Genomic DNA, 25,880 nt, shown 5'->3' with positions numbered 1-25,880 from the left:
TAAAATCTTAGTGGGCCTTCTCTAGAAAAATCAACTAGTTACTGAATTTAATATATGGGAGTTGTGCTCTGGGATGATGTACTCTGCTAACTCCATTGGTTCACCTGCATTATAAACTTAAGTAATGATAAATACTCACATGTATCTGCAATACATTGAAATCCAATTTAGATGCTGACCATTACATGACTATATGGTTGGATTACAAAGGGACGGTCTGAGCTGGAAGAGAGATCTGGGATGAATTCTGGTTGACCTAATTTCTATTTCTAAAACAGGTAACCCAAAAAGACTGTGGCCAAAAATTGTGTCCCATTAAAATATTTCAAATATTTTTCCCCTGACGTGCACAAATTTGTAAGATATTTAATGGGTATATACCCAAGCAATTTAATGCTTTGAACGGCCCTGGATTCCTGTTGTATTGGGTATCATCTATGCACATCCTGCCAGACACCTGGTGAACACCATGGTGAGCATGGAGATACTCAGAACCTGTGTATAGACACAGTCTTGGGCAGTCTGCTCTAGATGGCCCTGCCTGAGCAAGGGTTTGGAGCAGATGACCTCCAGAGGTCCCTGACAACCTCAGTAATTCTGTGACTATAATGTCAAAAATGGTTCTCAGAAGACTTACCTTCTTGCTGTTGAGCATCTTTTGGGAACTACAATAATTATTAATATACATGAATGTAGTAAAAAATGTGTGTGACATCAAGGTAGGAATCAACAGAACTGAATGTTTATTAATTGAAGAGTGGCTTATTAGTTTTACTTATACTAAAAAGTCGTTGCATTTATAGGGACTATCCATGTGTAATATTTATTTTCACCAAGAAAAGTATGGCAGAATCTGGGCCTGGTAAGTGGGAGGCACTACAAATATTAGCATTTACAAAGATTTCTTTGGAAAGAAAAAAAAAAAAAAAAAGTTTCCAACAAAATTTTTGTTATCTTTGAAATTTTCAAATATTTCAAACTCAGGTTTAACCTCTATTAAATTGCTTCATTGTTAAGTAGAACAACTAATGGTAGTATTTCTTTGTTATTTCTACAGTATTCCACATTTCCTTGATATTAGCTCCTGGTTAATTGTAGTATTTTAATGAAGAAAAAAAAAAACCACACACACACACAAAAAAAAAAACCAAAACCCACAAAAAAACAAAAAAACCAAACCTCTTCATGCCACTTGTAATTTTATAACCATTAAAAATATTAGAAAATGAAAAATGAGATGTGTCAACTCTAAAGAAGGCAAAAACTACTATAGAATTGCAACAAATGAATTTGTTGCACTCAGGAAAAAAAAAAAAAAAAAGTCATTAGACATAATTGGAAAAGAGGAACAATACTAGTTACTGACACCATTAAGTTATGTACATACACTTGTCTTTATTATTAACTACCCACCTGCCATCTGTATTTATCTATATATTGTATCTTGTCATAATCTTAACTTATTGGTCTCTAGACACTACCACAGTATGAATAATAGATAATCATAAAGAGAAGGAAATCTTATGATGCATTATAAGTACATACTGTAGGAATGCCTAGAGGACCTAATCAGGATGAAGGTCTCCTTGAGTAAGAGACAGCTTCTACTGAGTAACACCAACACTCTGAATAGGAGAAGGGAGAGGCAGACAGAGAACAGATAAATGAAACACTGTGAATTCAAACTCACATAGCTGGCTAGAGGCAGAACAGGAACTACATTGCTGAGTTTTATCTGTTCAGCACTTCTGCCCTTCAGAACATACTGAGGACATCCTGAGAAAGGCTTGTTTCTATTCATGCTCTAAAACATATACTAAACAACTGAATATAATCTTAAGTACATACATTTCCTCTTGCGTAAATTTGTGGTGTGATGCCTCAAAATTGCACATAAACTCAAAAAGCAAATCAAAGGAATAATTTTTAATCTGACCTGTAATAACAAATATACTTTAAAATCTCAGTACACTGAAACGAAACAAAACAAAACAAAACAAAACAAAACATATACTTAGACTTGAGATTGCTTTTTACTACCTTTGAGCCCCTGGTCCAAACCCTAGAATGAATGAAACATCCATCTATTTGTTTATTTATTTATTTATTTATTTTATTTATTAATACATACACTGGTAAGCATATTTTACCTATTTTCCATCTATCTAAAAAAAAATAAAATAAAAAAAAAAAATAAAATCAGATGATCCAGAGTGAGAATATCCAGGGACAAGACTATGCTGATACCAGGAGGTGCCAGAGGAAAGGTTATTCCTCCAGGGTCATAAGGTGCTAGCCACTGAGAGATGATTTTGTATCATGGGGAAGTTTCCATGCCAGGTCAGGTAGTTAGAGTTTTGTTTCTCACAGTAATACACCAGCAGATGATTAGGAAAGAATAAAACAGGCCACATAAGAAATGTACCTTCTTTCCAGCAGAGCGGCAAACCAAAAAAATGCAAAGCAGCTATGTCTGAGATCACTGATCTCTCTGCATATCAGTATATCGCTGTTCCTTTATGTCATACATTTTAGACCACTTTCATTCCTCAGTAATTTGTGTCCTCTTTAGGGGACTCATGAGCTGTCCTGAACCTCTCTGGGCACACTGACCTGAGGCTTTAGTGTACAATTTTTGAAATATCTTGTTCTGCCTACCTGTGTTTTTATTTGTCTCTGGGCATTTAGAAAAACAACAGTTTCTGTAGGTGTCACTGAGAGGGTGACATTCTCTGGAAACAACAAAAAAAAGTTCTATGATGTGTTTAAATGACAATCCACAGATTTCCAGTATTAACCGACCTGCTGAGCCTACTGTCCTCTAGTTGAGCTTTAAGATGAGGTTTATAGTTTCGTTTGTTTTACATGGACATAAGAATCTAATAAATACCTACATGTTTTTCTGGGTGTTCTGGGACTAGCTACTCCTTTATGCTTTCTACGATGTGAAATTGTGACAGCAGTGAGCACTATACTTATAACTGAAAATTTAGTCATGATTTAAGTAGGTAGTGGTGACAAAATTGATACTATCCCTCCTTGTCTTTGAAGGGGCTTTTTCTAAGAGATGTCCTCATAGAAATAGATGGGCAGGGGCTTATGAAACGTAAGGGCCTTTTTAAATTATTGTCTTTGAAATCCCAAAATTCTATCACTTTCAATTTCATGCTCAAGTCTTCGGTGACCTCTGGGGCTACTAAATGTTTATATTCACTTTGTCTATTTTAACTTTTCATTGTTCACCTTAAGCATTGACACAGGACTGAAATAATAATTTCAGCTCGTTTTCATTTCTGTATTCTTGTGAAATATATTTGCATCAAGGTAAAGAAGACAGGGGACAATAAACCATTCCCAAAACATGAGCATAGGATGGATGTAATCTGATTGATACTCTATCTGAAAGACAGAACCGAACCGCATTCAGTCCTTACAAAAGATCAACAAAACCATCTTGTATGATCAGTTAGAAACATATGAAAAACCCGCAACAAGAAATCTACAATAGTTTTTGCTTGAACTTAAAAATAAATGGCTGCCAACTGGTTGTCATGTTTTATTTCATAAAAGCTCAAATCCTTTCAACCCTGAGAAATGTTCTGAAGTTTGATTTTTTTTTTAATATAAAGAACACATTTTATGTCCTGACCTATTCCTTGCTCCATAGAAGTATAGCCATAGGCAATTGACTTTTGAAGATTTTAGGAGATTTTTTTCCTTCCTATTTTATTTTTATTTTATACTTAATCTGTAAACTGATAAGACAGTGAGCTTTAAAGAAAGCCTAAAAAATGAGAATATATTTCACTTTTGTCCAGCCCAACATGAGGCTATTTATTTATTAATTATTTACTGTTACCTACCAGAGAATATAGAGGACTCCTTTCACTTTAATATGCTGCCAAATGTGCTTCTCCTTCCCATTTCTGCTTCCCTACAAGCACACAGTTAGGAACTTATCCTAAACATTGTACTGTAATAATCATGTAGCTTTAAAAATCCAGAGGCATTATTTTACTCTCTCTCTCTTTTTTTTTTTTTTTTTTTTCTACAGCAACTCATAACTCTAGCAATATAGTAGAAATATACAATTTGAATATAATGGTGCTTTGTACTTATATTTTCTCTGTTATCCACTGACATTTTTGAAATATTACAGGGGATCTTGATCACGGGAAGCTGTCGCTACTGTGAGATGATGCAGAGTTTTAGTCAAAAGATTATTTCAGTTGCTACATTACGTGATACGTGTGCTCATAGGTTTGTATGTCATGCATACATATATTTCAAATGTGCTAATTTTGATCCTAAAAGAGCTATGGAAATAAATTTAAATTATTTACATGTTATTTCTTTCTGTGTTTATAATTTATAGAAGGAGTACCTATACTTATTGAAGAATTTACTGGATGCTGTGATGGATAGTCTGACACTTTTTTAAGACCAAGACTTTTTTAAAGAGTAGTATGGATTTATTTGAGAGAAGAGGCTGGTTTTTGTTCTGTTGGGCTTTTTTTTCATCAGTAAGTTGTGTATTTTTTTTCCAATTGGTATATATTCAGAGAAGTCCTCTGTGCAGTGTGCTTCAGACATATGGTGCCAAAATAAATGATCAGAATAGATGGTCCCTTCTGATGTATGAAAATGTCTTTTTAAGATCTCAAGAAACTCAAGCTGCAGACTTTATATACAGATATAAATATATGTGCACACACATAAATACAAAGATATGCCACTATTTGTTTTAAATATAAACATCACTTAAAAGGTTAAATCTACCTGATGTGCTAATTTTACTGTTGTCACTTTGAGTTTAACATCACTTCAGGATAAAGGGGGAATATTGACTGTATTTTGGGTTTTTTACAAACACCAGAATTTTGAGACAGTAATATGTTATTTTTGTGAGCAAATGAGGAGGGGGAGGACAAAATAGTATTAGACTGTATGTGGGCAAAATTTCAGAGGTTAGCACTTCATAAAATGAAATTATTTCAGCGCACATTTAATATTTAATTGTTGTCAACAATGGGAACAATTTCCAAGTGGCAGTGGATGTGATCATTTTCTGGAACAAATAGATAAGAGCAATTTACACTCCGTACAGTCTTTGGCAATATCACAGAGAGTTAATGCAAGTAGAGTGGCAGGAAAGGAAGCATGACATAGTGTAGCAAACTGGACAGCCTCCAAGATGCTCATTAACCATGTGACTAATCTTAGAATGAATACATAATGCAAACGAGATGTGAAAGCAGCTTCCTGTTTTGGTGAGATATCACTGCAGGAGATTGTGTCAAATGAGCAGCTGAGGGCATTAAGGCTGTGTCAATGTCAAATTTTAATTGAAATGGGTGTGGGATGGGAGGCACTTTAGCATTAAGCACATGAATTTCCATGAGGTTTCCTAACGAAGCAATGCATTTGCCAATGCATCAAATAAAACACGCTGAAACTCATCTTTAATAAGGTGGTGGAAATGCGTGGCTGAATTAGAGGAAAAAGATAAAATACAACTGAAAATATTCTAAGGTTATATAATGCATGCCATATAACATTCTTTGTGTTATAAAGAATGTTATATCTGTTTTCAAGGTACAATAACGAAGAAGGATAAAGCAAGGCAAATACAAACTCATTAGTAATGACAATGTGAAAGAAGAAAAAGATGGGACACGTGTACTAGATTAGAAGGAGTGCATCTTGCCAACAAAAGTACTATTCAAATTCATTTGAGGGTACAAAAAGTTTCTAGATATTTTCTACTCTTAGCTAAAACATGTCTATGTGTATACTCCATCCCTAATTTCATTACAATTCTAATTTTTCCATAGAAGATAAAAGATTTGGACTGAACAAGCCACAACTGGATTTAACCTCCAAAATTTTTTTTTTTTTAAACAAATTCATATGATCGATAGCTCACAACTGAGTTCATAGCTGTCTGTCATTCTCCATACATTTATCAGAATGGATAAAAAACTCCTATAAAATAATCTGGAATCAGTATGATTTGTCTCCAGAGATTGTCTCCGAAGGTATTAAGACTGATTGTGTACATGTAGCTAAACTGCCTGTGTTTATGATCCATATTTGTCATAATTAAAATGAGAAATGAGGAATATCTAAGAATACTAGAGTATGCATTAGAACATTAACCTTAAACCTGTGTTTCATTATTAGTTTTCACTTTTCTATCTGTTGGTATTATTTGCATCATACATCACATTAAGAGGTTAATACCTTCACTATAAAACATTTTGACTTACGTACACAAAGAAGAGCAAACAGATGATGCCTACTATGTTACGACTAAGCTTCATGTTGAGGAGGCCTAAATTAAATGTCTACACGTAAGCTGTGTATCTAGATTCCAGTTATGTGGGATTCAGGGTAATTTAAGAGTGGAGATTTAGGTCTTTTCTCACATCCTTTATCACACAGACTTCGAGAGCCATTTGAGATGTCCGACAGTACCCTGCTTTGGTTTAGAATGCTGATCCAGAAGGCTGACCTCCCATGGGACTCCTGTCATCATTATCCAACCCCTGTGACATAGAACTGATGGAACAGCAGACACTTTCTAGTTGAGTAAATGAAAGCCAGCCAAGATTCCTGAGACTGTATCAAATGGCAAGAGTCATGTATGGGCGATGTATGTTTCCCTTAAGAGTAAGGGGATTTTAGATACCAACCTTGCATGTAGACACATATTTTGTATCTGTCTAAGCGTAGGTGCTTGAAGCTGCATCGCAGTGCCTTCCCTGACAGCTTGTTACAACAAGGACCTTCACAGATCATCATGATATCTCAGTGTCTAGATAGATGTCCTGCAGTAAAGGGAGGAAAATGCAGAGAGAGACTTGTCATGTAGAATCCTTGTTAAGGTGGCGAAGGAAGGGACAACGCTGGCATGTGTCTGGCAGCGTAGGTGCTCCCATGTAAGACTGAAAATACCCCATGAATAGAAAAGAAGGGAGTAATATTAAAAAATTAATAATAATAATAATAATAATAATAATAAAGTGTCTAGACTGCTCAGTTAGTTTAGATATCAATGAAGCAACAAAATTCCTTCTGCTTAGTGTTGTTAGTTCTCTGACATGAAGGGAAATACAAGTTATTTTAAACCATGTAGAATGGAGACTAGAAAATCATAGCAGATCTTTCTCTCTGTGATGGAACTAATTTGATTTTAAAAAAATCCTATTTCTCTGGGAAATATATATATATATATATATATATATATATATATATATTAATGTAAAAAAGGTGATAGTTTCCCTCTAAAGAGCAGATTAATGACAGTTGGATCATCTCTTAACATTTCAGTCTTAGCTATATCCTCTAGTTGCATTCTCAGCTTTGATTCTTTACCCCTTCCTCTGTTGAGAACTTTGGGTATTTTCCTCATTAATAACTTGTCTGGCCCCATTCTAAATATGCTGTGCTACTCAGATATGTGATCTCTAGCTCTGTTGTTAAACTTTCTCGGGACTTTGCTTTGATAAACCAACTAGTCCTAAAGGTTTTACGGACTTCATATAACAAATAACCAAATCAACCAAATACTTTTCCCTGTCCATACTCAGGATGAATCACCTCTACAATCCTGGATGGACACTTAATGCCTGCTACTGCTTTGTCACATTCATATTTTTTTACAAATGTAAATCATCATTTGAGGGCTGTTTACACCAGGTGACAGCTCACTGTCACCATTTTCATAGACTCTGGAAACAGTGCTTAATCTACTAATTTTCCTTGGCTAATATTTCTGATATAAACAACAGCAGACAAGCAACTGCAGTCTGTGTCTTTCTAGGGAGTAAGTGACCCAGAGAGCTGCTTTTACAGTTGTAATTTTCTCCCTTACCATTTCACCAAACACCTGCTCAAAAGTTGGAGGTTAATCAGAACATCTTGGAGAGAATTTAGCCTGCAGTTTAGTCTTGGAAATGCAGTTGTCTGTCTGTGTCTATCACTCATGTCATCAGAAAACCTTAACTCAGCAGCTATGCCAGCAGATTCACTTCACTCACAGTGGTGCCAGACAGCAGCTGCTTTTATGAGTCTCTGCAGCACACTGTGAGGTGTCAGGGAAGGAAATAGTGTATGGGGAGACCAGGTGTGGAACTATTTAATTTCTTTACCCTAAATCAAGAGCAAGAACTGATGCATGAACTCTCACCTGCCAGGAACAGACTTCTGAGGCTCTGCAACAGACTGTAGTTTTGTGAGATGAGCCAAATCTAGCAACTCATTTGTGTGGAAAAGGAGGAAGACCCACTCTTTAACTCTGCCCTTCTCTCAGCTTTACTGTCTCTCTGGCATTCACTGGATAATTTTACAGGCAGATTCAACAATAGTCCAGAATAAAATGAAGCCATTCCAACACAGAATAGTTGTCTATCAGGTTAGTGAGTTTAATTACCTCAGTAAAAATAATTCTGCAAGACCAAAAAGCAGCAGGAAGGTAGTGTATAACCACATATGGGGAAATGGTTGAATAAGTGGGAATGAAAGAGAAGAGATCCTTCTATTTCTGGGACAGGCAGGATGTGAAAACTGAGTCAACCATCTCATGCAGAGTCACTCTCAGTCACCAGCCAGTGAGCTAAAATACCTTTCCAAGTTGATCTCTGTTATCAAAAAGAACAGCAATAATTACCTGTGCCAGAAATGTAGATAGATTCAAAAACCTTTTGGCTAAACTACTGGAGGGAAAAATATCCATCAAGGGCTGTTCAAAACAAAGATTCTACTTCTGGCTCAGAAGTGCCTTTGAGCTGCAAATAACAAAGATGAGAAGATATGCCAAGCAAAAATAATTGTGTGGGATTCCTTGGGTTATTGGTTACTCTCCAAAAGAGGAAAATATATTAGATGGACTGTTCATCTTCTATGGCTCTATATATTCTCATCTGGAGCATTTGCCTAATCTGAATGACTTTAATTGATAATCTGGCCAGTAATCTGATTTCCCTTTCTCCCTCATTTCAGAAAGCAAACAAACAGATGAATTACTCTAGTTCTCAGACATCTCTGCCCAACATCTGCTTACCATGGCTGGAACAGGCAATAAAAGTGTTTTTCCCATGTGTTGCCATGAGAGACCTATGCTGGATGTTTACATGCAAAAAAAAGTACCAATGCTCCTTAACTCTTAATGGTTCATACTTTTCTATCTGCCATTAATTCTGTGTTAGAAGTACGATATATTCCTGCCTTAGCCATCTTCTCTTCTCCACTGAATAATCAATGGAGGATCAAAATGTAGTATATAACATTTCTATTCCTCCTGAAAGCCCCTGAGTTTAACTGTATATCTGCTAAACATAGAGAGAAGAATAACAACCAAGTACAGTACAGAAGTGTGACCTTGTGGTCACTATTCTTAAACACTGATTAGCCACATTAAAATTTAGAAAAAAAAAAAAAAAGGCTTTACTTATAACTGTGACAATATTTCTGTGGTATATTTGTTACTAATAGTAATATTAGTAATAAATATAATAATGAAACTATTTTTATTAAAATATTTTCATTAAGAATCTACAAAGAGTCAGCCAAGAATAGAAAATATTGTTAAAATATTTTCGTGTGTTCTACACAAAATATTAGTGTGGGGTTTTTTTTTGTTTTTTTTTTTGTAATACGAGCTTCACAGACACAGAAAACCTTTATCTCAACAATTGATGTTTTTGATTTGACTCAATCCAAAAATCCTCACTTGCCCATGCTTTGATTCACCAAGTCTCTAATGGATCCATTTTATAAACTGATGGATCCATTTTATAAAAAGGCATTGAAAGGAATTTCTTCTTATCACAGATAAGTTTATTCTCAAATAGTTCTTCAGGTGTCCCTTCAGGCCAACAGTGATACTTCAAACACTGACCTATCATAGAAAATTCAGACATATTCTTCTTATATTCATGTCTACCATAGGTTTTTTAGTAGAGTTTCGTATATGTGCTTTCACTGGATTGGGGCATTCTCATAATCTGCAGAATTCAGCTTCTACTCTATAGATCCTGATTGGGTTTGAGTGTGAGGAAACTGTCCATTTGGCTGGTGTCATTAAGGCAGGAGATTTTATGTTTATCCAGGACTATAAACCACAGTGAAATCACATGTGGGTTGTGGTTTTGAATTCATAACATAAATACACTAAACCTCTAGAGCATGATTCATCTCATCCTAGCATCTGCATCTTTAGTTAGATGAATAATGTTCTCAAAAGTAAAATTCTACAGAGAAAGCCTAGATTCTTAGGGCTAAAGTGGGGTGGAATGTCATGTTATATCGTAGCTGAGGTGATTCAAAGGTCCTGGGAATGAAATGACTGAAGTTGGAGTAAACACCTAAGTCATTCTGTGGCTTTAGCCCAGTGGTTCTGTTATAGGTATCACAACACACATACAGTGATGATTATTATGGTTAGGATCATGAATTGATAAGGAGCTGAAGAGAAACTTGAAACCCATAAACAGAGTCATCAGTGGAAAATTTGCATACCTATTTCCTATGTATTTTGATTTGTAAAAATCTTCCTTATACAATTTTTGAAATTGGAAGAGACACTCATGATATGGTTTCCTACGGGTGGCTGATATATCATGCTCTATTCAAAATTCCTCATCACAGGACAAATGTCTCCATTAACCTTTGTTTCATGGAAGCCGGCAGCCATCTACACCTTACTAAATCCAAGCCATGTTAATAGCCACGCAGATGGAGTCAACTTGTTAATTACTCCCCCTGAAATGACAAGAAGTGAATTCGTAGCTGTCAGATCCTCCTACTCAGTAGCAAAATCACGGACTTGAAAGAGTAGTGAAATTGCTACCTGCTATTCTTGTTCCCCAGGATAAGTGTACTTGGACTCCTGTTAATTATCATGTTTTGATTAAACAGGAGTACTTTGTTCACTTTGTTCATGTACACCTTTGAAGTAAACGACATTTTTCTGGAAGCAGAGAAAGTAATGATATGCCTTTATTAAATATTAGCAGCATTATCTATACTGCAAATGGTTTCTAAAAGAAAAGCAAGTGCTACAGCTGAGGTTAGCCTGAGTTATCTTTAGCCTCAATTTTCAAACATGCTAACATTTGTAAGAAATTTTATTTTCTCTTTGAGAGCTGGTTCTGCCAAAAATGTTTGTTACTCAGTCTTATTCACATGGGTAGGATACTTCATAAAGAAGATTTGGCCTGTTTGAAGGACTCCAGTACAAGGTCTAAAGAAGAACTGAGTGTTGTCTGGGCAGCAAGTCATGCCCTGTATAAATATTTATACAAATGTAGTCACATCTGTGCAGATTAAAATAATAAATGGTGGCTTTGTTGATAACATCATTTGCATCATGAATGGTAGTTACTGCACTGGGACAAATTATTCAGATAGACTTTGAAAGTCTTTTATCCAAATCTCCGCTGTATCCCAGCCTCTCTGCAGGGCCTATCATTTATAGGAGGTGACCTATGCTACCTCCAGGGGAATCCCACACTTAACAATATGTTGTTACGTAAGAATACAATCAGCTTCTCTATTCATATGTCTGTGGGAAAGAAGGAAGAGGGGTACATTGCTTTCTAGACTTGGTCTTGGTTATATGAACTGTAGTTAGAACTCCATCAGAACTCTAATGATTCTGTTTTTCATGGGTTCTGGTGAACATGCATTTTGCTTTTATTAATAATTACATTTATGGGTGAAAATATATCTGCAACTAGAAAATAAAATATTGAAAATAGTAAAAAAAAATCATATAATGTAATAATATAAAAATTACTTAAGTTTCTATAGCAGAAGACCTTTGCATTGGATTTTTTGTGTTTAAATTTCAATCTGCTTCCGGTCCTGATTTTTTTTAAGACTGAATAAATAGTTTTACACATGGCAGGTGCTCCACGTAGGGATTAATTTATTAAACTATTTTCTGGCACATCCAGATACTCTCAGTCTTACATGCCTCTCTGTATTTGTACACACAGTTACATACACACCAATACACAAACCTCATGGGAATGGAAAAATATCAGTACTCCGTTTAGGAGGATCTGTTGACTTGTTGCATCAGAATACCGAGTTGGAAGTACCGAAATGAAAGAATTATGATGCATTCAAATCAACAGCATCAAATCTTTCAGTGTATGGAGAGGAATTAGCAGTGGAGAAGGTCGTTCTAGTAGTCAGTATTGTTAGAAATGGTGGTTGACTTCTGTGGAGCATTTGCTACCATGAATGCAAACTGAAAGTGTTACATTCACATGGATGGTTATAATTTATTTGCACCATATAAAAACAGAGTCGTCATTACAGAGATCTGACTGTGTCCAAGGTGCTGTATGACTGTAGAATGCAGCAATGAGTTTGCCTTGCTGACCACTTAGGTCTTATATTTTTTACATTCATTGCCTGAAAGTGGATATCTCACCCTTAATTTTCTCTTGTATGTTCTGCTTTGTCTCCTTCTTGATGAATATATGTAAATTAAAAACTCTCCCATGCAACATTTTGTACAAAATCACTCTTAATTTTGGTTCTTCTTGAAAGCCACCCAGGCCATCGTCTTATTTTCCAGCCATTTTATTAGTAAACATCATGATAATGAGGACCCAAAGGGAGAAGACAAACCAGAGTTACCTGACTTAAAGTTCAACTCTCAAATTTTTGTTCACACAAAACATTTTAGAGGTGGGTTTTTTTGTGTTTGTTTTGGTTTGTTTTGGTTTGGTTTTTTTGTTGTTGTGTTTTGTTTTTGGTTGGTTTTTTTTTTTGTGTGCCTACCGAAGACTAAGTGAGATTAAGCTGGTTTTGCTTCTTCTGCTTTTCATCAGAGAATGAAAGGGTACCGTAGTAATGAAACTACAAGCTGACATTGAAGAAGATGTGCTTATACTTATCTATAGGTACAACTGGAAAAAAAAAAAAAAAAAAAAAAAAAGGCAGAAAGTGCAATGGATAACCCATTTCCCAATTTGGAAGGCACTAAGTGCATTTCAGGTCACTGAGAAGGTTGCCATGTAGGTACCCAAAGCTGAAAATCAATCAGACTCCTTCAGCATCTGTGTGTTATCAGCCTTGCCCTGCAGAGAACAGATCTGAAACATTAGGTATAATATCATTAAAAAAAGAACACTGCAGTGAGGTGAGAACCAAGCAGAATGCCCATTAGGCTGAGGAAGCTTTTAGTTTTATTACTGTAACCAGACCCAGACAGGGTATGTCAACGGCAGCCAGAGCTTAAGTTAAAGGAGGCGAGTGTGACAATGAAAATGGCTCATTTAAAAACTACTAATAACAAATAGTCGGACTGCATGGGACTTACTCAGCCTAAACTTAAATATTTATTGTGCTGCAGTGAATCTGGGTGCTCAACATGTAATTTATGCCCTGTCCCCTTCCTGGTATTCAGGCATTTCATTGATGGTAGCAAGATTAAGTGCAGAGGTTTATTAGAGGATCTGGACATAGTCTAGTTATGCTTCTGCTTTTACTGAAGATATTAACCATGCTTATTTCAGGAGGACAAAATCAACTAAAAGTTGAGAGTTGTTCTGCTCTTTTGTATTCAGACTTAGAGAAGTGCCTTGTTATATTTCTGTTTTCATCTTTACTCATGAATTATTTTACGAACACTTAAGGATTTGTATGTGCCACAGAAGATACAGGAACCTCTGAAACAGAACACAGAAGTTAGCTGAGACCATGTCATAACCCTGAAGAAGGGCTAAATAAAGGATACAAAGAATTTCATCTTCAGTTGAAATTAATAAAGAGAGTTGGAATGCACAACAGTAATATGCATTTGAATTTAGCAAGGCGATTTGAAGACGATGTTACAGAATCTCTTCTGAAGACATATTTGGCCAAGATCTTGGTTTAATATTTTATCTGAAAATATGTTTATGGTAATTTGAATGCTAAAGTGAAAACTGAAAGACAGAAAGTGCTGTGTTTCTCATCATGCAACTGAATGTATAATGAATAAATGTATGAATTCCTTTTACGATGAACACTTAGCATGACTAATGCTTTGTTTTTCCCGAGATTATTTTAACTTTCTCAAGACTACACTATAGTCTTTATAAGAATAAGGTTAGCAGAAAGCTACTATCTGCATTAGATACTGCATCACTTACCTTCTTGTCTTTCATATAAACAGTACAGGTGTTCAAAGTGTGTGGTTACTGAAGGAAGACTTTCTATCTGTGAGTTAGGAAAGGCAGTGGTCATCTTTTCTCTGTTCTGCAAACCATTATCAATGTCCTTCTGCCTGGAATGATATTGTCTGTTACTGTCTCTTGTATAAGATGGAGCAGACAACTCAAGCAGTTAACATAAACCTGAGCAAAATCTGAAAGATCTGACAAAGACCTGACAAAGCTAAACAAATGACAACATAATGGCAGAGTTCCATGCTGAGAAATAAAAAGCAGCAGCACTGGAAAGAATAATCTGAAGTACTCTTAATTGCTGGTATAATGTAGAATTATGAAACACTAGACAGGACTGGAAATGGGATATTTAAATACGCTAGTTACTAGTCTAGTACTAATTTTCCTACTCGCCTTATTTTAAATGATACTGATATCTATGTGCGCATTTCCAGAATACAAGGCAATCAAATCTGCCAGTTCTATTTTTCTAAGACATCCATTGCTTATCATGTGTGCATAGCTCATAGGAAGGCAACCTCTGTGACCTGGTGTCCTTGTCTGTAAAATGCTGATAGTAATGCTCAACCAAATTATAAAACACTCATACTCCAGGAAATTAATTATATGTTAAGGGAAATTAGAAGACCAATGTATTTTGATGGGCAATTCCTCCCACACGCATTTTTATATTTTAAATAGAAGCGGTTTACATGTAGTAGTTGGTGCAGTGGTTTAAGTCTCTGTTCATCCTTTTTATTTTTATTTAAAAATTCATTGTAAATAGAAAAAGCACCCATCCACCCACGATCATCCCACATTCAGGAACATCTCTGAATTCAAATGCATATGAAGCGGATAATCTAAGCACACCAAGAGCCAGGTCTCCTGCTGTCTGGCACACAGGAAGAACAACAAGAGGCAGAACTCCAGGTGTGGTTGACTGAGCTTTGATTTCCTTCTGTAGGTTTGGCACCTCCTTAATCAAATATAGTATTTTTGGCTCATCTATATATGTGAGAATCTGACCAGGTTTAAGTGCAATTGATAGCGTATAGGACAGAGAAGAGACACTATTTATTTAGGAGGAATATAAGCAGAATTAACAAATGGAAGGAAGAAGCAGCTGACCTATATTTCAGGGACGGGAATATATCTGTAAAGCAGATGAAAAACCCATTCCAACTTCACTTTAAATTGTTCGCTATCCAAATCTATTTGTCACGAAGCAGTTACCTGCTCATAGCTGAAAAAGTGCTTTGATATATTTTTTATGAATCTAGCTTCTCAAGTGCTAAGATAACTGATTGCAACACAACCTTGCATAAATTATTGTACTTCTAAAAAAAAAAAAAAAAAAAAAAAAAAAGCAAGCTGAAAAAATATGTATTAATTTTACCAAAGAAACTATATAACAAAAGGCTTAAGGAGGAATTGTTTTGTTTTCTTTTATAATACAGCAAAGGACAACCAAAAAATTAAGAAAAACAAGTTTAAAAATGCCTTTTAAAAATGCCTTTTAAAAATATTTTTTCTTGGTTTAATTGAGATATTCTGTAGGGGAAAAATTAATAATAAAAAAGAATAGGTGCCTTGAAGAAAGCAGTTGGAGCTCTATTTGTTTTTTTCTCACCCTGGAAAACAGTAAACAGTCAATAGTAATTCAAGTAGTATAACTTTTTAAGGTGGAATTTCTATCCATTTTCATCTATTTTTAATGTTTGGAGGAAATAAAATTCTTAAAAAATATATTCTATATGGAAAAAAAAAGGTGAATAATTATATTTTAAAAATAACTTTTACCAAATATTTTAACTATGCATTTTAAATATTCATTTATTCACATATTATACAGAACATAGGGATGTAGGAGTTTTTATTTCATTTTTCACTTTGCTACCCTACAAAATGATCATTCTTGCACATTGTGTTTGAGTCATGGTTATACCTCACAAAAATATCAATAAACTCCATCCACAGTTTTTTCTTATAATACCCTATCATTCTGATGTATTTCATCTAAACCTGAAATCTTACAGTGACCCTCACAGAAAAAAAGACTAATACTGAACTTAGTATAAGAAATATAGTAATTGTCTGATGTCTCATTATTACCCTTGTCTCCTTTTTTTCATATGTTATCTTAATTCTTTACTGAAATGGCAGCTGGAGTTTGGTCTCTTAATAAATATCGCTCTTTAGAGCTGTAGGATGTAAAGTCCGGATACATGTGGCTTAACAACCCCCAATTAACTTTAAAAGGAACGTTATAATAGTATTAGAAATTAATTAGGTGAAAGAAAATGTAATTACTCAGATATTGTGGAAAGTGTAAATATACTAGACAGCATTTGTATTAATGTGAATAATTTTTAAAGAGAGGAGAGCAGACAGTGAGTTTGCTAGTGCTCCTGTTGAAGACTTCCTTACTTTGTTTTATATACACTCAGATGCTATTTCAGTGGAACTTCTGTTCTTTTCAGTCCACACGTAAAGAGCATGTTCCTCTCAGATCTCAGGGTTTCTGTTACCTTAATGTGTCTGTAATATGTCCCCTGGACTAAAACTCCTGGCCACATAGTAGTCACACCTGACATCAGGAAGCATCTGAAGGCACCAGTGTTTCTAACATACAGTCACATCCAGCTCTTGATCTGTGGGAGGTTGTTTATTTCCATCTTAATACCTGTGCCCCATAGTCCAGTTGACTAAAATAAAGATATTTACCTATGTAATCCCTCACTCAGCTTTATTTCCATTACTTGCTGAGATGAAATCCCACTTTAAAAGTATTAATCTTAGGCCAGAACTAAATGAGACAGGTTTTCCACTCCTGACTTCTTTTCTTGGTCCGTATGACATGAGGTGGGAAACACAGTTTTCAATTTATGCATCTTCCATCTACTACCTGTGCTGGAAAAATTTATTGTCTGGGTAGCCCAGGAGATCAGTGAATACACAGGGCAGATTGATAGATAGTGCCTCTCAAAAGGCTGGTTGTGTTTGTACATTAAGAAGCTGATAGGTTATAGGTGGGTGCTATGATCTGATCTCTGGTATGAGGGTGTTGGCTCAAGACAGCAGTTCCCTTGATAAGTGTGGGCTTTAGGACTTCCTCTTAAACGAGTGCCATAAGAAAAGTAGGTGTTAAATCTCCCATTTATTTTCCATTCAAATACAGGATGAGAGTAGCCTTGCTCATCGCACCACAACTGAGGTTATTTTTAAGCTTTTCTAAATTATCTGTAGTATCCTGGTTTTTGCTCATATGCAGAGAGAGAATATTACAAAGGAAAGTCATATGTCCTTCCTGTTTCATCTCTATATTTCTTGGGGCAAAGGCAAATTTTACAAGTAAAAAAACATCTTCCGAGTAAAATTGCCTCGAAAACCATTTAGATTCATGTGCTTGGTCAATGATCAACAGAATATGTTTCGCTACCACCAACAGAATACGTTAGCATATATTATGTTAATAATTAAAACGGGACAGTGATTCTGGCACATCTTTGTGAAATATTTTAAGTTCTGTAGTTTGAGAATACAAAATAAATGACAGTAGCACAATGGGTTTGTACGTTCAGTGTTGTCTGTGCAAAGTAAAGGGGTTATAAACATCGCCTTGCTCCAGCTGTTAACAGTTACAGCTTTACCGATTACAGTGGCGTGATATCGGGGTACACCTGGAGTAGCTATTTGATGTAGATATTTTACATTTACCTACTGAAAGCTATGACTTATATTCAGAGGCCAGTGGGTCTTTGAGTTATAACTAACTCTGAAAGCCTAATTGATTTCCTTAGCAGAACTTATCTATGTCCCGGCTTCATTTTTATCCAACTTGAATTTGAAGTATGTAAATGTGCCTCTGCATTAAGTGTTGTAAAGCTGCTACATTAAAAGTCACATCGGTCAAAGCGAAGAGAGAAATAAGACCACAGCATATTTAGAGTATCCAGCTGCAGAGACAAGAGTGCAAGCTAGATTTAGGCAAGTTGCGTGTTAGTTATATATGTATGAATGTGATGCAAATGGGCACCCACCTGTATGGAAATATACTAATAATACTTCATAGTATGGGTAAAATTCACATGCAGGAAATACCAGATTTGATTTTACAAGTTTCCATATTTTGTTTTTCATTTTTAGTTTAAAGAAAGATAAAAAATAAAAATTTAAAAAAAAAAATCTGCTTATATAATTGCTGTGCCATAATATATTACTTTAACTATAAAGAGCCTAATATACTCTGTATGGTCCCTCTTTGACACAGAGTTTTTTATTCCGCAATCCCTAACAAGAGATCTATTGACTGGTTGGACTGTTCTGGCTTTCTCTGCAAGGTGATGTATCATAAAATTAATTAAGTCTCTGGGTCATCCTAATAGGAATGGAATTAGATATTTGTTTAAAACAAGGAATGTGCCTAAGTAATTTGTTGACCTGAGGCATAAAAGAAGGAGGAGAGTAAAGGAAATTACTGTATGTGATTATGTCATTAAAGATAGCTTGCCACTGACTGCGCAGAAGTGGACTGAGTTAAGGCCATCCAGAATCATTCCTATCCAAATGATTTAGGGTCTTGGTTTGTTGGGGTTTGTGTTTTTTTTTTTTTTTGGTATGTAGAGAGCAGATTTTTACATGGTTTTATAGTGTCATATGTTGTGCTATATATTATGACGTAAATTGGAATGTCATGAGATTTCCAGCTACCAAAGCATAATATCAATCACCAAAATCACTCAGGCTGCTATGTATTATCTAATGAAACAGTACAGAAAATTTCCAAAACTATTTTGAGCATAAACATGGCCTGTTATCTAAGACCTGCATAATCTTAGGAAGAAAGTATAAATGTTGACAGGGGAAAGAAATTGAAATGTGAGGAAGACTACTTATGTTAATACTATTTCTCTTTTTTTTTTTTTTTTTTTTTTTTTTTTCTTTTTCCAAATTTAAGTTGACAAAATCATAAGCTAAGAGAACAGTCCACCCAGCACAGTTTTTTCTCCTCCACTCCCAGACATGATGATTGTGAGGACACTGATTATAGATTTTTTTTTATTTTTTTTTTTTAAATCCATTTGCATCCTCTCCAGAGAAATACAGAGGTCTAATTAATTGCTTTGACATACCTGAGTCAGAAACCTCATTCAACCACAGGGAGACTATCCCAGCAATTTAGACAATCTTTAGCTTGAAACTATTTACTGGAAAAGCTCTGTGGAAAAGTCACTGTGGTAAAGTAAAAACACTCTGCTGCATAGCACCAGCACACCACGTCTGAAACTCTGTGACTTAAAACACCACCTATGGTCTGTGCTATCCATTTAAAGAGAGCTAAATTTATTTCTCATTGAAACTATTTGAGTGTAATAGATCACTCCCTTTTGCTAATACTGTTCAGCGGCTGTAGGATTTCAACAAGTGTCTTTTTGACTTGAAAGAAAGCAGTTAGGTCAGACTGGAGAGCTTTTGAAAAGCCTACTCCAAACTAGCAAAACTATTTCATTTTCCATTCTCCTGAGACACTCCTATGCTTAGCCATACTGCACTATGTTTTTCAGAGGATGCCTATAAAACTCAAGTCCGAATTGATGATGAACCAGCCTATTTGGACATTCTAGACACTGCCGGACAGGTAAGTGGTTTCCCAATGTGAATCACTCAATAAGAGATAAACCAAAGGATTTTAACCTCAGCTATATGGGTCATAGAGTTATTTAAACATAACGGGAACACTGACAGAATTTCTAACACTGAGGAATTAACAAAGGAGAAGAGTGCTTCAGTGGTATAGCAAAACTTCAAAATCTGACCACAAGAGACAGACAAATTTAACCAACTAGAAGATAAAAACCTGGCTTGTTTCTTTTTCTCTTGTATGCAAAAACACCTATCACAAACACAGAATGAATAAATGCTGTTGTTGGCTTGTCCTACATGTTTATCTTGCTGATTTTCTATACGTTAGAGGAATCTTCTGGTCTATTTGTAGGTCAAGTATTTTGTTACCATTGTTCTCCTCCCTGCATTATATTTAAACATCAAATTCTCCTCCATAAGGAAAAGAGCCTAATGTCAAAAGTAACACACAACGTACATAACGTGTATATGCAGTGTGAGCACCAGTCAGGGAATTGTTTCACATATAGCAAGGCAAAAGAAGGAGTTAAATACAAGAATTTTTTCTGCCTGACTCAGTTCATCCCCTTTCTATCACAAAACATTTTTATTGTTTAACTAAAATGTTGCAACTGGTTGATTTTTTCCTGAAGTGTGGGTCAGGTTCTGCTTAAAGGCTTTGATAGTTTCATGAACTTCCATAGTCTATGCTCACCTTGCACAGAAATGAGTCAGTCAACGAGGACAGTAGATCCTTAAAACAAACAAACAACAACAACAACAACAACAACAGGTTTAGGAAGTATAAGCTTGGAAACCTTGATCTCAGCTTACCAAACATCTGAATCACCTGAGCTGGGCATTGCAAATGGTGGGAAATGCAGTCTGCTGCTAGGAATTAGAACGGCATAAAGTTATATAAATTGAATGTAGTTCAAGTGGAATGTGGCATTTTACATGTGAAGGAAATATAGGTCAATTTCAAAGTGAACTCAACCCAGTTTCAGGAATCAAAAGATGCCCTGAATTATTCTTCCTTGACCCAAAATTATACAGTCTCAGCAATTAACCAGTGACTTGCTGCTGAGTCTCCTGAGAAAGTGTTTTATTCCCCAGAAAATTTAACCTAAATTTCAAAGCGTGTCTCCAAATCTGTGATTACAAGTGACCTAGAATTTATTATTATAACAGGCCCAATATGTTTATTATGCCTAATAGTCCTAGCATAGCTTCAGGAACTATTTGGATGGGGGAGAGAAGGAGCATCACAGTTGCTACTCAGTATGTCTGAAAACACTTGTACTTCTGTTGGAGAAGGGGAAGGAACATCTTTGGTCACTCAGGAAGTCAGAGCCTAGTAACTTCTGTCCTGTGTTGTCATTAGGACACAATCACTAGAGGAGTTATATCTCCATCTGTTCAGTCTTGTGAGGCTTTATGTGTTAGGGACTTCCTGTGTTATCCTTCAATATAGTTTACTGTCTACATTTACTTAATTCTACTCCTACATTCAATTTAGTCCTACGTTGTAGAGTTAAACCGCTAAAATTTTAAATATTTTCTTACCTAGAGCTGAAGAGATATGATAAATCAAATACAGACAGTGGAAGCTGGTGGGAATGACAGTAGAGAAAGGCTAGTGAATTTTAAGTCTTGTTTCAAGAAGGGACCAAAACACCCATAATATTAAAGTCCAATGGCATGTGGTGACCATGTAATTAAATGTGGCACAGAGAGTTTGTAGCAAGCAGAGACCTGTGGCAGTAGCACCACACTCTGCAAGATACAACAATCCGTACATTGTGCAGCCTGGGCATAGTTATTCTACCTCAAGGTACAAGTTAAATTGATATCAACAAAATCTCTGGTTTAAATTTTCCCCTTCTTCCAGTGCATACTGTCATCACCGAAGCATGTCTCAGTATATCTGTGCAAAGAAGCTCTTCCTACTTTCCTACACCTCTGTTTTTCAGACACTGTCCATTCAAAGTATCCTAGATTTAGCTGCTTGTCTTTGCAGATGTGTTTGAATTGGTCGCCTCTCTATCTGCATTACACAGCTTCAGAATAAATCAAGAAAAACAGCTAAAATAGACTTGTTCCTCCCAGAGGGCTTAATGCTACTCTCACTGAAGTTCAAACTGAAATCCTACTGTTGCTTTGGTGACTCAGGGTCAAAATCCGAAGTGCCCAGTTAAGCTGATGTTGGTGTGCTCTGATGGTACCTCGCTAGGATTCATGTTAAACAGAGATGGTGTTGCAGGTTCTAAATTGCGTAGTGGAAACCTCATTTCTCTCTTGGTGTCCACACAGCCATAAATACTTCATCATCAGCTTTGAATAATGATTTTAATTACTTCATAAGATCAAGGAGCTAAAATTATAATTCTTCCCTACTTGGGAAACACAAGAAGTCAATGAAGAAACAGACTGAAATTAATGTATTTTTTGTTGTTGTTCTAGAGAATGTTTCACCAAATATGTTTCTCCTTTCCCTGGTGTACCTATGGACTAATTAAACACTTCAACACTGACCAAATATTGTGATTCATTAATAGTTAATATAGTTCTTTATTTTCAAGCCCAGAGTTAAAAATCCACATCTGATTTTGTGCTTGAAACTGGATAAAAATCTTTTTCATTTTAATAGAGTTTGGAACACCAAAAACGTAGATGGTGTTTCAGACATGCATTTCTGGTTCTCAACTGTCTGAAGTTAGAAAATACTCAAACAAAGTGATAACCAGAAACATGAATAAGCTATTAGTATTGCTCATCTAGTCGCTGGTCTTCCTCTTTTGACGCACATACGCAGACACCATTAAATACGACAGATTGCTCCTCCCAGGAAACAGACTGATGTTCCATGAACTCTGGATATACACTTTCTACATCATCAGTTGTCCTCTAGTGTTCTTCAATATCATTTTTCCACTGAAGATACAACACAAGGCACATTCTTTGTGTAGGGCTAGTGTAAGTAGTTATGCTTCACTGAACTCACTACTGCTTTTCACCACCTGCTACATCTGCCAATAGGGCAGCCTGTCTTTACTCACTGCAGTCAACTTCAGACAGAATAAGGTTATATTTACCTCAGAGGCTTTCAAGAGAAGGTATTGCCGATGTAGCTGCTTGTCATAAACCACTTACTTGAGCAGTTCTTACCGTAAGGTCTGAAAACATGGCGTGCAGCAAGAAGGAAAGGAACAAGAAATTGATGTTGGTTTCCTTTAAAAACAGCACAGCTGAATCTAGAAGATATGTATCCTTCGGCTCATATTTGATGCTAGAAGAAACTAGCAGTGATGCTTTTGGCTCTTCTTTAGAAGTTTTCTTCTTAAACCACAAGTTTTCTTTTTGCATCTATATTTCCATTAAAACAAAATCAAAAACCAAATAACAAACACAGCGTAAATGTGAGATTGAACTTCAGGAGGAAATTTATTTAGCTTGCTTCTAACCCTCTAGTTTAGCTACAGTTTGGCACGTGGAGTAGATAATAAAACTTTAATGGAAATCTGTAAATGAAAATTATTATTTTTAAAGAAAGATCAGTCTTGCTTGTTCAGCTTGGTTCATAGGACATTGTTGAGTGACTGTCCCTTGAAATTCACCCATGTGTCTCTCTCTATCCCTTAAATCTGGGAGATGTGTTGGGTGGATGTAGTTCTGGGATTTCCCTTTTCTTATCCAATGCATCATAAACCTTACCTGATTTTACATACATTTGATTTAAACTGGTGTAAAATCTTTGATTTCCAGGAAACTTGAGGGTGCAAGTGAAAGACCTCAAGTCCTTTATTCTGTGTTTAGTTCCCTTCACAATTATTTTCAGAGTGACAGCCCCCAACTGCTCCAACTGTGCACAAAAAGCTTCCACACAGTTATAGAAACCTTCTGTTCACTCATTTACACTTTCTCACTCTCATAACTTAAAAATATGTTTCTACTTCTAGAGCCCAGTTTGAAACCCTTCTTGTGGAGTATACACAGCAGTTATCTCTCCTGCTGTATTTATAAACTGTTGACTGACACAGAAGCTTTTATTCTTGCCACAGCTTTCCTCCTGATGACACATTACCCAGCCTCCCTGTTTAGACCTCACATCAAATGTTAAAAGAGCATCAGATAGCATTCCTTTCACCGAAAACCAATTTGAGATGACCATATGTAGAAAAGGCACACTTGTTTTCAGACATGAAGCAGTCCAATATGAAAATAAAAAAAAAAAAAAAAAGAAAAAATATATATAAAAAAGAAGGATTTCTGTACCTGTCAGTGAGACACTATGTTTCAAGATTATTGCACCAATTTTTGCTTGTTAAAATGTGAGCTTTTTATGATAAACTTAGTGTACTAGTATATTTCCCAGGTGTGAGTCACAGACTTGAAAAATTGGCCTTAAAATGTGATGGCATGCCATTTCGGGGAGATTTTCCTTTGTCTGGAGCTGTGTGCACATGAATTCATTTCCAGGCAGACACTTTTCAACCTGACAACAACAGTGCGCTCTGTAGTGAAATCCATCTCTCAAATTGCTAGCAAATCACAGGACATGTTTATCCTGCCAACCTCCAGGACTATGATTTTTGCCCCCTGCTTCAGGCTTTGAAGAGGAACCATATTAGTCCCAAGAGCCCTTCAGATAAACACACTTTCTCAGACTAAATGCTATAGTCCAATGACTCACTCAGGGTGTTATCTGAGATACTTCTGCTTATTATCTAAACATGCTGCTCTAATCCTGAATCAATGGAAGTTGAATTTCAAACTACAATACTGCAGCTTATCTCAAGGAAGTGTAAATTGCCTTTTTGGCAGTAATTATATTTTAATGGGCCTTTACAGTATGTTCTTTTAAGGGGAAAATAATTTTAGTGCACTTTCTGCTAGGTACTGTAGTAAGTAAATGAAATCCATTTCATTTTTAAAGCATAGTGGAAGTGAACTAAGAAGCAAACGTTAACACTGCGTATTAGGTGAAGAACATTATATTCTTTATATGTTGTTGTTTCATAGGCTGATGATGACATACTTAGAAAGTCTAACCATAGCACTGAATATTTGGTGGATTCTCAAGACAAGCTGTTCTGTACTTTCTAGGGACAAATAAAAACTCTCCCATGACCAAGACATTTAATTTGGGAATAGACAGATTTTTGAAGAAACATTTATTTGGCTCAGATACTGAGTGGAAGTACAGTTCCATTAAATCATAGAAGAAATTACAGACCTGACTCCAATTTCTTTAAATTATAGGAAAAATATTCTTTGGCTTAAGTGTGAAAAAAAAAAAAAAAAAAAAAAAAAAAAAAAAAAAAAAAAAAGAGAGAGTATATTAGTGTAGCAAGAACAGGCAACGAGCAACTAAGATTCCCAACTTCCTTTCCCTTCTCTGTCAATGAATGGATCATGGTGCAATAAAGGATGAATCAGTTTGTATTTCCAGGTCTGCATTTATCTTTCTGACAAGTAAAGTAAGACTTTGCAAGGTGCAGACATCTATGGTGAGCATCAGAGCTGATTAAGCCTAGCGATAGTGATTTCCTGCCCCTCGTTACCATTCCACTTCAGTAGAGTCCATGTGAGTGGTTCCATATTGCAGGTGGAAAAATACTTTCCAGTGATGTCTCTTCTTTTTGAATAGATTCTTCTTTTTTCTCCTGAAATATTTTCTCTCTTAGTGTTTTTTTTTTTTGTCTTTCTTTAACTAATAATTCCAAAATTAGATATACAGTGATACTGCTGAATGATTTATGACTTCTTTAAATAAAATAAGAACATTTAAAAGAAGAAAACACTTTATTATGAATTCTTTTGCAAGTAGCAAAATCTTTTTTCTTCTTTCCGGATCTTTCTTCGTGGTATTTTAATACTGTAAGCAGTACAAAATCAGTGCAGCTATAACATAACTATTTTGCATTTGTATTGGTGATGATTTATGTAGTCCTCAGGGAGCACATCCCTCAAATAAACATCGAGCTAAATTATTTCAGTGGCAGAAATGAGCACATAATTGATTAAATGCTGCAAATGTCTAAAAAAGCCACCCTGCAGGTTGTGAGCTTCTTCCCCCCCCCCCCC

The 25,880-nt window shown here is 35.7% G+C and overlaps 1 protein-coding gene across 2 annotated transcripts in view; it reads left to right on the top strand.

The window, feature by feature from the left end:
• Nucleotides 1-25,880, top strand: part of RIT2 (Ras like without CAAX 2) — a 173,950-nt gene that overhangs the window by 54,388 nt on the left and 93,682 nt on the right. For both annotated transcript variants that reach the window (XM_026865584.1, XM_026865585.1), the window contains exon 3: nucleotides 19,736-19,809. In XM_026865584.1, the coding sequence (XP_026721385.1) occupies nucleotides 19,736-19,809 (74 nt within the window). The remainder of the gene's footprint in view (nucleotides 1-19,735; nucleotides 19,810-25,880) is intronic.

This window comes from Athene cunicularia (genome assembly GCF_003259725.1).
Source record: "Athene cunicularia isolate RWA chromosome Z unlocalized genomic scaffold, athCun1 chrZ_part1, whole genome shotgun sequence".
In the NCBI taxonomy this organism is placed as follows: Eukaryota; Metazoa; Chordata; class Aves; order Strigiformes; family Strigidae; genus Athene; species Athene cunicularia.
This window is presented reverse-complemented; position numbering and strand designations above follow the sequence as displayed.